Raw genomic sequence first — 14,565 nt, 5'->3', positions numbered from 1 at the left:
ACACACTTTCACACTATGACGCATAGTCAGTAGGGGACGATTAGGCACCAAGAGAAGCGCATGAATAATACTGCGTGATGTTGATGTCTTATATCCTGTGCAACATACTTTCTGCAATGTTAATTAATGATAGCAATCCCCTGTTCTTGTATGAAATCTTAATAAAAGATATTTGAAAGAATGTATGTGCTTTGTATTTTATTGTATTGCTCAGAATAAGCAAAATTAATATCACTCTATTTTACCCTCCCAGGACTGTAACTTCCGGCAGCTTGTGATCTCTTTTATATGTCTGTGCCGAGTCTTCCCCTACTGAGAATATCATGTCATGCTCTGTAGCTTTATAGAGTATCATGTAAATAACTCACTGGCACAGTAACAGGGAGGTTTTTGTTCAGCTCTGTATCACTGTGTGAGAGGGTCGCGCCAACCCTGCTGACAGTAATAATCTGCTGCATCTTCTGCTTCCATTCTGCTGATTGTAAGAGAGTAATCAGTTCCAGACCCACTGCCGCTGAACCGCTCTGGGGTCCCTGTGTGTCGGGTGCTTGCACCATAGATCAGCAGCTTTGGTGCCTGCCCTGATTTCTGTTGGTACCAGGCTAACCAGCTGCTAACACTGCTACTGGCTTTACATGTGATGGTGACAGTTTCTCCTGGTGACACAGAGACATAATCTGGAGACTGAGTCAGTACAATCTGCCCATAGGAACCTGAGGATTGGGGAAAAAAAATCAGTAATAAATTAATTGTATGCACAACAAATCCAAAAGTAAGTACTGTGTATATAGTTCTAAATCACTGGGAAAATCAGTGTAAGTGAGTGATGATATAATTACCTGGAATAGAGAGAGAGAAGAGAGCGGAGAGGACAAGCAGTAAGTATCTCCCCATACTGACAGTAGGAGCAGTGTCAGGTGCAGATCACTGAGACGTCACATAGGAAATAGAACATTTATAGCATCTTATATCTACAGGGAACTCACCACACACTTTGTGTATGCAAATCAAAATACGAAATGAAAGTGTCTGTGTTACAGAAAGGGTTTTACTGCAAATTTGATCTTAAATAAATTAAAAAGACTGGATCACTATACCTACTAAGTGACTTTGGCTCTTGGATTTGGTTGGGTGACACAATATATTAGTTAAATTTCCTTCCTTTTCATTTGTAGGTAATTTAGACTCAATCAATGTCTATGAATAAAGTATATCAGTCTAATAACAAATAAAAAGCCCCTGAGCAATTCATTTAGAGGCCCCCGGGGGCACAATGAACAGGAGACTCCCTGTCTTTGGCTTTTTGGGCTTTTTATTATTTTGATAATTTTGACCCTGATAGATATACACCTTAATTTATAAACATGTTATGAACACACTAAGGATCCTTACATCAAGAAATTAATGTATTGCTTTTCACCATGGGGAGGCTCAAGTTACTGGATATTGGGACTCCGTGTCCGTGTCACTTAATTTAAATTCTGGTCACAAAACAGAACCCTGATATCCAGGAAGCTCTAAATAATGGGAAGGACTTTTCCCATACAATCCAAAGTCCATGCAAATAATTATTTATTTTTATGATTTCATTTTTCTCTGCAATAATAAAACCAAACCTTGTAATTAATTGTAACGGAGCTGCATAAATCCACATTGATGGCAAAACAATGCTTTTGGGATTATTTAATGTTTCATTTTTTTTATGCAGAATTGACAATCCCAGTATTTCTGATTATAGATTCCATGTCTGTAGCAAGTATTATTTATGATCATACTGTGTGTCTGTGAAGGTATGGAAAAGGTAAGACAAGTTGCTGGTCCCAGCGTATAAGTTCAGAAAGTGTATCGCTGTGAATTCCGAGGAGCCTGTGTCACACTCCCAAAAGGATAAGATACTGTAATAAAGTTGGAATAAACAGCTTCAAATCAGTATTTTCAAACTGCATGTGTTTCTTTTATTAGCAGTGCAAAACACTACATGTTTGGGGTCCTACCCTTTTTCAAGTGTATGGGGTTAAAGGTATGGAAAAGGCCTGTAGCAGGTTATGGTTAGGGGGTAAAGTTCCCTTTTATTTTAACTATACGCTACAAATGAGAAGGTGTATAATGGATCCCTCCTGTTGATTTCAGTCAGACATTCTGCACAATGTGTTTGGTTAAGGGGAGAAGGGGGTCCTTTGGGAGACTCCAAAAGGGAACAAATCTCATGGATTCTCTTTAGTTTAATTTTGGTGTAAGGAGAACCCCCCACTGCTGGTTCCCATTAGCGTCAGGCTACTATACAGCTACAAACTGCTGAGGAAGCCAACTGCAAAATAGAGAAGCATTATCAGACACAGGGAACTGTATACATATACTGAGCAAAGCAGAACAACCAGTGTCAGTCTGGGACACCAGGGGCCCACTAAAGAACCATAGACCAGGGGCCCACTCTCAGTACTATTATTATTATTCTCCTCACTCAACCTCTATTCTCCTAGTCTCTATTCTTTACATACTATAATCCATTATTAATCTATTATTCCATCTATTTGTTCTCAAAGAAATAGGAAATGACCATGAAATAGGCCAAATCTTTAGCAGCACAAGGGCCCCCTGACACCTGGGCCGACCGGGAGTTTTCCTGGTATCCCAGTGGGCCAGTCCGACATTGAGAACGACTGAATAGTTTTTGCATTAGAGAGGCCCATGGAATCAAGGCAGGACTGAAAGGAAAAAAAATATACATAAGAATTAGTTTCCCTGCTCTTTCCAGCATTCAAATGGGGGTCGCTGACCCCATCTAAAAAAAACAAATGCTCTGCAAGGCTACACATTTATTGTTATTGCAACTTTTTATTGCTATTCAGGCCAGCCTCTTATTTCAAATCAAGGCATGGTTGTTAGGGTAATTTGATCCCTAGCAACCAGATTGCTGACATTGCAAACTGGAGAGCTGCTGATTAAAAAAAGAAAAATCAACTGTACTAGGATATTAGAGTGGTTCCACCATCATGGGACTAAACAATGGATTCAGATTGAACAATCGTTACTGGATAGACTGTTACAGGCCTTATGGTGGTTAAACCCTTTATTACGACCTGACGCTTGCACACTTCCTAAGATATGCAAAGATCCTCTTCTACAAGCCGACCAATTCCTTAAAGTGTCTCCATCTCTTATTACACGTAATGGTCTTCTTTCCCCAATAATAGGAAACCCTGATTTTCCTCCAGGTATGACCCGAGGCCTCTTCTTAGGGAGGAGATATAATGAGAGTCTCTACTGTTCTCAAGTTTTACAAAATCAGCAGCCTGTTTCTTTGCCAACACTATGCCCTCTAGAGGCTGACACTTTCCTCTTACGACTAAAATATACACAGCTTCAACACTGTCTAAAGAAGCTGATGAGTACTTGGCCCTGCAACTTGTCATTTTCTGCCTTTGAAGTGTTGTGTTCTCAAGATTTACCAGTGCGGCATGCAATATCAATATTGTACAATTTGCCTGATCCTAGATCAGACAATGTGTTACCTAAATATACGGTTAAGTGGGAAAATGAGTTGCAAACACAATTTACAAGGCAACAGTGGGAAAATAGTTTTTTATTGACAAACAAATTCTCTATTGCGTGCAGGACCGCCATCAGAAATTGCAGGGCCCCATACGACAAAATTTCCTAGGCCCCCTGGGCTGCGCCCACCACGAGCCCCACCTACAGGTCTGCCCTCCCCACCACAGGTCCGCAACACACAGTAAAAAAACAAAAAAAATATTGAAGGCTCGGGTTCCCACATGTTAATAAAAAATAAAAAGATATTGGTGGTCAGGGCTCCCCATAAAAAAAACATTTGTGGTCAGGGTCCCCCCATTAAAAAATATTGGTGGCTAGGATCCCACATGAGAAAAAAAAAATGGTGGCCTAAATTGGTGGCCAGAGCCCCTTAAACGTCCATGCCTTCCCGAAGTCAGCAGCTCTCAGAAAGATGGGGGGCCCGGCTAAGTAAGTGTGGCGTGGCAGGGCCCCCTTTTCCCTCGGGCCCCCTACAACTCTCCCCCCTGTCCCCCCTGATGGCGGCCCTGATTGCGTGCAAAACTCAAGAAACTAATTATAACATTTTATCCAGGTGGTATAAATGTCCAGATATTGTACATGCAATTTACCCTACCGTCTCAAATCTTTGTTGGAGATGCAATAGGGAGATCGGATCTCCTACACATATCTGGTGGTCTTGCGCTAGTCTACAGCCGTTTTGGGCCTCGGTATTTCGAATAATGGGTAAATTAACTGGATTAGAATTGCAGCCAACACTGGCTGTGGGTTTGTTATCAATGCTACCAGGTTCTGCTACGAAATACAAAAGATCGTTAATTGGTTTTTGCTTAGGAGCAGCTAGATCTGTTATCCCCCTCCACTGGAAATCTGTTACTCCCCCAACCATTGCTGCATGGATCTGTGAAATGGGTAATATCATGTGGATGGAGGAATTGCTCAGTTATTTCTATATGAAACAAGAGGCTTTTATAGGTACTTGGGCTCCTTGGGTATTATACCTGGAACAAAATTGATGAAAATAGCCACATATGGACTAGGAGCTTACTCTAATTTACTTGAATTTACTTTGTGTCTATTTTGCTAACCTGCATGTTGATAGAACTTTGTTATTGGAAGGGCAAGTGACCAAGTGACTTTTCTTTCTCTTTAATCTTTTCCTTTCCCTTTTTTTTTTTCTTTCTTCTTTCTTTTTCTTTATCGTGTCTTTTGATTTGATTGATGGCATATTACAGAAGCTTATTTGTACTAACGGATACATGCTCTCATTGGAACTTGCTTCCGATTACGCTGATACTGATGTACGTATTGTTTCTTAATGTGTTATCATATTGCATGTCCTTGTACTTATATGCTCTGCAATGATTTCTTTGCTTTCTTGAAAATAAAGAATATATATATAAAAAAAAAGAAAAATCACAAATAATAAAAAAATGAAAACCAATTTCAATTTGTCTCACTCTACATCATACTAAAAGTTAATTTACAGATGAACAGCTCCTTTAATTACCTGTTTGCATTATTACATTCACTATTTAAATACATGACTTGCAAATTTACAGGTATGGGACCTGTTATCCATAATGCTCAGGAGCTTGGGCTTTCCAGATAATACTGCTTGGTGTTCATTGGTACTATTATGCCTTTAATTTGTGCTACAATACCTTTACTCTATGTCACAATACATCTGATTTGTGTGACTATGCCTTTAATTTGTACTACTACTTTATGTTTTTAAGTTGTCAAAATTATTTTAATTGGTGTAACTAGGCCTTTATTCATTTTTTTACTATGTCTTGAACTTGTGCCATTATGCCTTTAAAAGGAAGGGGAATTTAGGGAGCAACATTCCCTGATGATGGGTCACATGACCAGACACAGGTAGGGAGCTGCTACAGGAATTCCCCCAGGGAACAGGAATAAGCTGACCTTTAGGAAAGGGCGAATTGTTTTGCCTTGTTCCGCTGCGAAAGTGACGCCCATAGACTTGTATGGCGAATTTTTGGCAAAGCGAAATGGGTCAAATTCACTCAAGCCTACTGGCCTTACAACTAGGGATGCACTGAATACAGGATTCGGTTCGGGATTCAGACAGGATTCGGCCGAATCCTTCTGCCTGGCCGAACCGAATCCTAATTTGCATATGTAAATGACTACCATCACCTGGTCTGCATGTTACATTAATACAAGTGCATAGTTGCATATGCAAATTAGGGGCGGGAGGGAAATTGTGTGACTTTTTATCGCAAAACAAGAAAGTAAAAATAGTTTTCCCCTTCCCACACCTAATTTGCAAATTAGGATTCGGATTCGGTTTGGTATTTGGCCAAATCTTTCACGAAGGATTCAGGGGTTCGGCCGAATCCAAAATAGTGGATTCGGTGCATCCCTACTTACAATCTGCAGGAGCTGAGGAGAAAGGCTTACATATCGGCTACATCTGCAGGACACAAGATAAATTCTGATTAGGGTTGCCACCTGTATGGTTTTGGCCTGGACAGCCCGGTTTTCAAAGGGCTGTTTGGGTCAAAACTGCCTGCCCGAATGGGCAGTTTTTCAAATTTGGAAAACTGGGCAGTATTCCCTATGAGTGACGTTGCCAATCGCTGATTGTAAATAAAAAAAATGTCAGAGCCAATTATACGGTTCAAAATAAATTTATTCATTAATGGCAGATGTTTAAAATGATAATTTGCTCCTGGCCGATACCATGGCAGGGCTTATATATAAATTGAATGACATTGCTCTGGAATTGTACGGAGCTGGGCTTGGTTATTACTGTTAATTTAAAGGGATTCTGTCATCGGAAAACATGTTTTTTTCAAAACGCATCAGTTATAAGTGCTACTCCAGCAGAATTCTGCACTGAAATCCATTTCTCAAAACAGCAAACACATTTTTTTATATTCATTTTTGAAATCTGACATGGGGCTAGACATATTGTCAATTTCCCAGCTGCCCCTGGTCATGTGACACTGCTGTTTTTCCTTCTCAATGTAACTCTAACGAGTGATCTTGGTCCAAACAGTGTTTCTCAGTGAATGAATGGGAAGTGATGGGGTGTTGTTGAGTTCTTTCATGTGAAGTAGGAGACGTTGTGTGTGTGCTTTCCTTCCCTTTTATCCCAACAGACTGACACCATACACACTATTTCCCGCATAACCAAACATTAATCTGAAATACCGACCACAGAATTCAATATATTTCATACTAAAACTGACTCATACATTTGCTGCAGGGAATATTACCCAGTGGTAATTTAGTTTGACAGACACCGATGTTCAAACAGCTTGAACGGTATTTGCATCGCTTTACTCGTGGGACCTGAACCCAACTAAACTGAAATCAGTGAGGCGCTGACTATTAGTTTCTTGTATTCACAGATCTTCATAACGAAGAAGGTTTTTGTTTAGCTCTGTATTACTGTGTGACCCACTGTAATGCTGCTGACATAATATCAAAGGCTATTGTGATACTAAGCTCTATAGTTAGTATAGGTATGGGTAGATAGAATTTAATTAAAAGTAGGGAGGGGTGTGTGTATGGATGCTGGGTTTTCATTTGGATGGGTTGAACCTGATGGACTTTGTCTTTTTTCAACCTGATTTAACTATGTAACTATGTAACTACTATGTAATTTAACTATGTAATAATCTGCTGCATCTTCTGCTTCCATTCTGCTGATTGTAAGAGTGAAATCAGTTCCAGACCCACTGCCATTGAACCTCTCTGGGGTCCCTGTTACTTGCATGGTAGATTTTTTTTTTTGGTACCTGCCCTGATTTCTGTTGGAACCAGCGTATTCTGTTTTTTCCATCTTTGTCAACAACACTGCTACTGGCTTTACATGTGATGGTGACAGTTTCTCCTGGTGACACAGAGACATAATCTGGAGACTGAGTCAGTACAATCTCCCCTTAGGAACCTGAAGATACAAAAACCAAATCCATTAAGAAGCATTTCAGGTTACTGGAGAATAAGACAGAGGTAACTTTCCTGCATTATAATTTATTAGTTTAACATTTAAAGTGAGATTCGCACCTGAAGCCAGAGCATGAGTATAGGCAGCAAGCAGCTGTGGGACACCATACTGATCACTGCACACAGGCCTGATACAGATCACTGAGCCCCTGCCTGCACTCACTCATATTTATATCCCCACAAGCACACAGGGAATGTACATGTAGATTATATGCAAATTACTATGTCACCTATGTCAATGAGTGACCACTGTTAATGAGTATATAACCCTTAGTGGGTACACTCTCTTTGCCTTGGCGCAGTTGCTATGGTGATCAGGTAACCTGAGCCTTTTTCCATGAAAGATACTGGGACCTGGGATTTACAGCACAGTGTCTCCACCTACAGGGCACTGAGAAATGGCACCTCAAGGGAGTTATAACAAAAAAAATAAATAAAACCGCACTCTGGAAGGGATTAAACAAGATACAGTTCAATTCAAATGAAATGTAATTTCCAAGACCTCCTATGCCCCAGGCAGCGATACATTTCCTGAAATACAGTACCTCTCCCTTTGGAGCTCAGTAGCCGCTCCATTGTAGCAGGTAAACTAACAAGACCTGTCCTTACACAGGAGCCCCAAACTTGTAGCCTTGCAAATATCCTCCCTTGCGTGGCTCACTCATAATCTGTAACACATATTTGTTGCTAACTTGTATTTGTTTTATTATTTTACTTTATTTCTTAATGTTCATGTTGCTTTTTCAATAAAAACTTTAATGACTATGGAACTTATCATAAAGTTTTAAAAAATGACAAAAAAAACAGACTGTATTCATGGGCTTAATGTAAGGCTCTGAATCTTATGGCCATATCTGTTCTATTATACCAGCAGTGCTGAATGTATAGGTGGCAGAGGGACATAAAGAAGTCATTTGCATGGTTCTACCTATAATTCCTTAAGATGCGGTAGATGCATGTGAATAGCTTGTATTGTAACTACTACACAGCTGACAGGTTTTTGGCTCCTTTTATCCCAGCTCCCCCTTAGTTTATTTCCATAGGAACCTGGTTCAGTTATCAGCAGTTAGACTAATAAAAGGCAAATTCTTCATTTGTTTTTGTGGATACATTTTTGGAGTACGTGACAGTTTTGACTTTATTGAGGTTTGGAAGGGAGGAAGGTGACAGTGGGAAATTAAATATACTTGAGCCTCTTCTTTGTTTCTGTGAAGGGGTAACAGAGCGCTAAAATTTTCAATATGGGGCCTATTAATTATGCCTTGTAAAATGAAATTTGCTTAAAAAACGGTGGAAAAAGCTGTGTAAAATAGAGAATTTACCAAGGTGTGTTTTTTATTTTATACCATGCGACTGTCACATTTGCCACTGTTATTTTACACTGCTTCAGACCTTTGTAAGTAAGTTCTTGCTCAAAGAAAAAGTGACTAAAAAAATGTATGCAGTTTTACACCATTTTCTACAATACAATGCCTGGCGATGTGTGACAAATTATTCCCCATTTTTTAAACCACATAATAAATCTGCCCTTATGTGTCGTTCTTAAAAAAGTTCTTGAGACACTGACACAATGTAATGTGGCATTGGTAAAACCTGAGAGAGGAGACTGATTGTCACCCTATAACAACACAAAGGGGCAAATATACTAAAGGACGAATTTTCACCAGCGAAAGCTCCACTACACTTTGCGTCACTTCCCAGGTTCATATTTGCTACATATAGTCAACTACAAGAGGTCCTCTGCACTCAACCCATTATCAATATATTTAAGACAGCGACATTTTGTGCATACTGCTACTAAAAAATGCCTTACCCTTTAAACAAAACAGGGATTGTTTGTCCATATATTGCAATATATTTAAGCTGGCCAACTACGCACCCCCGCCTAATGGTTTTAAAAAATAGTGGTGAGCACAACTTTCCCTTGTTTGTTATATTCATATTTGCTACCACTACACTCCTTCACTTAAATCCAAAGTTGCATCTCTGTAGTCGAATACTGGTGAAGTTTTGCTACCATTAATTGTTCAGCGCGAGCATTTCATAGTGAAATTTCGCTAATGTTCATTTCTGCCTAGCAAAACTTCATTATCACTCTTACGCTTATGTCAATTTGAATAGGGCGGGTACATGTAGTACATATATTTGTCTTTATTAGAGATGTTGGTGCAAATGCTTGAAGTGGCCACTTATTATTACACATGTCCAAGGAAGCAAAATAAAGACAAAAGTAATACCCTAATGCAGGCCCGGACTGGCAATCTATGGGTTCTGGCAAATGCCAGAGGGGCTGCTATAAGGTCCCATAGAAAGTCAGCATTTAGTGGGCTGGTGGGTGTTGTTTGGGCCTCTGTGGGGGCTGCTTGGGCCTCTGTGTACCTGAAATGGCAGGGCCTATTTTAATTCTCAGTCCGGACCTGCCCTAATGTCCTAGACATGAGCCCACCCTAAAACAAATGTGGCATGCCACTCAACTGGTTAAAAAAATATTAAGACAAAAATATTTAACATTTACAACTTTTAAACACAATCCCACTTTAAGAAATGTTGCGAATGCAACGTTTCGGGGCGTAACCCCTTTGTCAAGCATTCGGGGGTTACGCCCCGAAACGTTGCATCCGCAAATAAACGAGCAAGGGTTTCCCTGCTAGAAATATCCTGTTGTGATGGTGATTTTTCTTTTCTCTGACTGTTGTGGAGGCTGCCAATATCTCCTTCATCGAGCACCAGGTGTCACGAGATTCGGGCGGCCAGGGTGTGTGAGGTGACTCCTCATAATGGAAAGTTCGTACTTTAGGGAATTTGCAGAGTAAAGATTGTTCAACTGAGCGAAACTTCGCCTGGCGATAGGGAGTGAAACTGCTTTAGTAATGGTTTTGTTCAATAGCAAATTGTCTTCTACGCCTGTTAGTAAATTGGCAATGTCCCTGCGAATGAGATTTCTGGGGAATTTTTGTTAGCAATGGACACTTCGCCCTATAGTAAATCTGCTCCATAAAACTTTCGCTAAAGATGCTAAACTGCACCAGTGCAATTACTCACTGCATCCAGCAACTTCTTTTGATCGATCATTTAGCAAAGATGTGATTGTTGCTATGGGCAACTGCAGTGGTGCACTTTAGTACCTATCATTAAACAATCAGGCCCTGAATATAAAAGAAACAGAAGCCCAGATGGATGTATCCCAGATTATGTGAATGTCTCTGCTAGAGATTCTCCTTTTCATAGAAATGGGAGCCTGTGATTAGTGCTGCTCCTGCCATTCTTTCAAAAGGGAGAGCTCAGTGATCAGAGAGGCTGCTGGGAGGGAACTAATGGAATGTACTGGTTATTCTGTGTTATTGGGTAAAACAATAGGATTATTCAGTAAAAGACTAAGATTATACAGAAAGCCAATTGGAGAACCAGCTGCAAACAGACAGACTTGCATAGAGATGTATTTAAATATACACTGCACATATTTAGTCTTTATTTCATTGGTTTATTTTTTCTAAAATGATTTATATTTCTGTGATTTTGTTGTCTCCTTTTTGGGACATTTTTTAGAGCCAGTGGGGACCTTGCACATAACCTGTACCCAGGAAATAATGTCAGAGGCTTATTTCCCTTTATAAAAGAGGAAGGTTTTTGTTCAGCTCTGTATCACTGTGTGAGAGGGAGCTGATTATACTGCTGACAGTAATAATCTGCTGCATCTTCTGCTTCCATTCTGCTGATTGTAAGAGTGAAATCAGTTCCAGACCCACTGCCACTGATCCGCTCTGGGGTCCCTGTGTGTCGGGTGCTTGCGTCATAGATCAGCAGCTTTGGTGCCTGCCCTGATTTCTGTTGGTACCAGGCTATGGCATTGCCAACACTGCTACTGACTTTACATGTGAGGGTGACAGTTTCTCCTGGTGACACAGAGACATAATCTGGAGACTGAGTCAGTACAATCTGCCCATAGGAACCTGAGGATATAAACAAATACAACCAAAAAATATTATTATTATAATAATTATGTATTAATACATATTTATGTTACATCACTATTATTATCTGTATATTTAATGTGCTCACCCTGAAGCCAGAGCATGAGTATAGGCAGCAAGCAGCTGTGGGACACCATACTGATCACTGCACACAGGCCTGATACAGATCACTGAGCCCCTGCCTGCACTCACTCATATTTATATCCCCACAAGCACACAGGGAATGTACATGTAGATTGTATGCAAATTTCTACATAAGAGTACATTCATTTTTTTCATTTGTTTTCATTGATTTGCTGGAAATGTAATTATATTTAATTAAAGGGGTTATTTACCTTCCAAACATTTTTTTCAGTTCAGTTGTTTTCAGATTTATGTTCTCCAGAGATAAAGACTTTATTTAAATGATTTCTGTTTTGTATTTTTTAATCTTTCTTCTAAATTTGAAGTTGAATGTCCCTGTTTGAGTCTGGCTGCTCAGTAATTCAGGAATATGGAGTATTAGCAACTATCGTAACAATTCTTACAGCTGCCTGTAATGAAACTCAGGGATTCTGCTCTATAAGGTGAAAGCTGCCCCCCAAGCTGCTTCAGAAAGACATAATAAAGTAAATATATTAAAATCAATTAAATAGAAAGTAATTAAGAAAAAAAACCTCTTTTATTCTGGTGAACTATCTGGAAAAAAACGTAACTTAACTGTAACATAACTTTTAGTATCTTATAGAACAGCGGCCCCCAACCTTTTCTGACTCAGGGGGCAGTTGTAAGGGCAACAGTTTTTGCAAGGACCACGGGGGGGTTGGGAGGGGATTGGGAGGGGGTCGGGGGGGCAGAAGCAACTGCAACTTCTTTACTGAAGATGGCCCAAGTGAATGGGCTGAAACGTCTAATAAACCACTTTTTTCTACTTGGATAAAGACCTGTGTTGTGCGGTTTAATTTTGGAATTAATGTATTAAATTGTATAGCCAGCACCCAGGCATTTGCTTTTTCTCTCACTGTGCACCAGATGTGAATGTAGATATATATATATATATACAGTTAGGTCCATAAATAGACAACTTTTTTCTGTTATTTTGGTTCTTTACATGACCACAATGAATTTTAAATGAAACAACAAAGTTGAACTGCAGACTTTCAGCTTTAATTCAGTGGGTTGAACAAAAAGATTGCATAAAAATGTGAGGAACTAAAGCCTTTTTATTAACACAATCACTTTATTTGAGGGGCTCAAAAGTAATTGGACCAGGGTTTCAAAAGTAATTAGACACTGACTCAAAGGCTATTTCATGGGCAGGTGTGGCAATTCCTTTGTTATGTCATTATCAATAAAGCAGATAAAAGCCCTGGAGTTGATTTGAGGGGTGGGGGGTGATTGTATGTGGTATTCAGTTATATAAATGCTGCACATCTATTGTTATTAACAATTTATTTTTAACCGGTAGTTCTATACTTTGTATAACATTCAAATAAGCAGTACAATCCTTTAAATAGCTGCAGGGCTGTTATAAAACATTGAGAAATAAGGCAATCATTTCATTCACAGATCCATTAGAGGACATTATTGGTCGACTTGGTGGCCTCTCCAAATTTTTATATATTTTTGGGAGAGTATAAATAACCAGAATTAATGGATAATCTGGTACCAATTGTCCTTGTGCTTCTGTTGGGTAACAAACCATGCTTATCAGTTTAAAGGAATTTTTGTTTTATATTTGCACAGTTTCATCACTACAGTGACATCTAGTGGTGTTGGAGTGGTAACATTTTAAAATTGATGAAACTTCAGGATGGATTTGTGATGTCATTTGGTGCTAAAAATTCACAGCAGGGAGGGCATTTAAAGGGGTGGTTTACCTTTGCGTTAACTTTCGTATGTTATAAATAGGGATGTAGCGAACTGCCGATTTGGTGTTCGCGAACGCCGTTGGCGAACACCGGCAAAAAATGCGAACGTTCGCGAACAGTTCGCGAACTTCGAACACCCGCTAAAATCGTTCGATTCGAACGATCGAAGGATTTTAATCGTTCGATCGAACGATTTTCATTCGAATCGAACGATCGAAGCATTCGATCGAATGCTTTTCATTCGATCGAATGCTTACAATCGTTCGAACGAATGGAAATCGTTCGATTTTTAGCGGTCGAAGGAATTCGAATGGTCGAACGATTTGTATTCGAATCGAACGCGAACTCAAAATGCGAACGTCGCGCGACGTTCGCGAACATTCGGCGGACGCGAACGGTCGAAGTTCGCGCGAACAAGTTCGCCGGCGAACAGTTCGCTACATCCCTAGTTATAAAATAGCAAATGCTAAGCAACTTTTCAATTGGTCTTCACTATTTTTTTTATAGTTTTTTAATTATTTACCTTCTTCTTCTGACTCTTTTAAGCAAATGGGGGTCACTGACCCCATCTAAAAAACAAATGCTCTATAAGGTTACAAATGTATTGTTACTGATACTTTTTATAACTCATCTTTCGATTCAGGTCTCTCCTATTTATAACTCAATCTCACATTGAAATCAGTGTATGGTTGCTAGGGTCATTTGGACCCTCATAACCAGATGGCTGAAATTTCAAACTGAAGAGCTGCTGAATAAAAAGCTAAATAACTCAACACAAATAATAAAAAGTTAACTAATTACAAATTATATATATATACACAGTCCCAAAGGTGCACACCATTTACATAGTAGAATACCTGGGTGCCCGAGCCAACAGAATAAATGTTAAGGTAAACTCAATGTTTCGATCCCTCATAGGGATCTTCCTCAGGAGTGTTTTTGTTTGTACACTCTTGAGGAAGATCCCCGTGAGGGATCAAAACGTCAAGTTAAATAAAAGTTATATATATATATATATATATATATATATATATATATATATATATATATATATATATATACAGAAACTTAAAAAAATGCAGCTTATCCCCAAATTTCAATTAAAACCAATTGTGTGCACATAGGGATGGCTTGGCTTATTGGCTTGGTGTAGCTTTATATTATGGAGTGCTGGGGAGCCATGAATATCTTGTAAATTATATCCTTATAAACAGTGAGTTCTGATGTCATTT

At 39.3% G+C, this 14,565-nt stretch overlaps 2 gene segments (V, D, J or C); both read right to left on the bottom strand.

The window, feature by feature from the left end:
- Positions 1–302: 302 nt before the first annotated feature.
- Positions 303–992, bottom strand: LOC121401984. The segment is given in 2 exon segments: positions 303–713; positions 840–992. Coding segments are annotated over 2 exon segments (363 nt in total).
- Positions 993–11,139: 10,147 nt separating this feature from the next.
- On the bottom strand, positions 11,140–11,718 carry LOC121401988. The segment is given in 2 exon segments: positions 11,140–11,462; positions 11,572–11,718. Coding segments are annotated over 2 exon segments (357 nt in total).
- Positions 11,719–14,565: the final 2,847 nt, after the last annotated feature.

This window comes from Xenopus laevis, chromosome 1L (assembly GCF_017654675.1).
Source record: "Xenopus laevis strain J_2021 chromosome 1L, Xenopus_laevis_v10.1, whole genome shotgun sequence".
NCBI lineage: Eukaryota > Metazoa > Chordata > Amphibia > Anura > Pipidae > Xenopus > Xenopus laevis.
The sequence above is the reverse complement of the archived record's forward strand: the minus strand, read 5'-3'. Positions and strand labels throughout refer to the sequence as shown.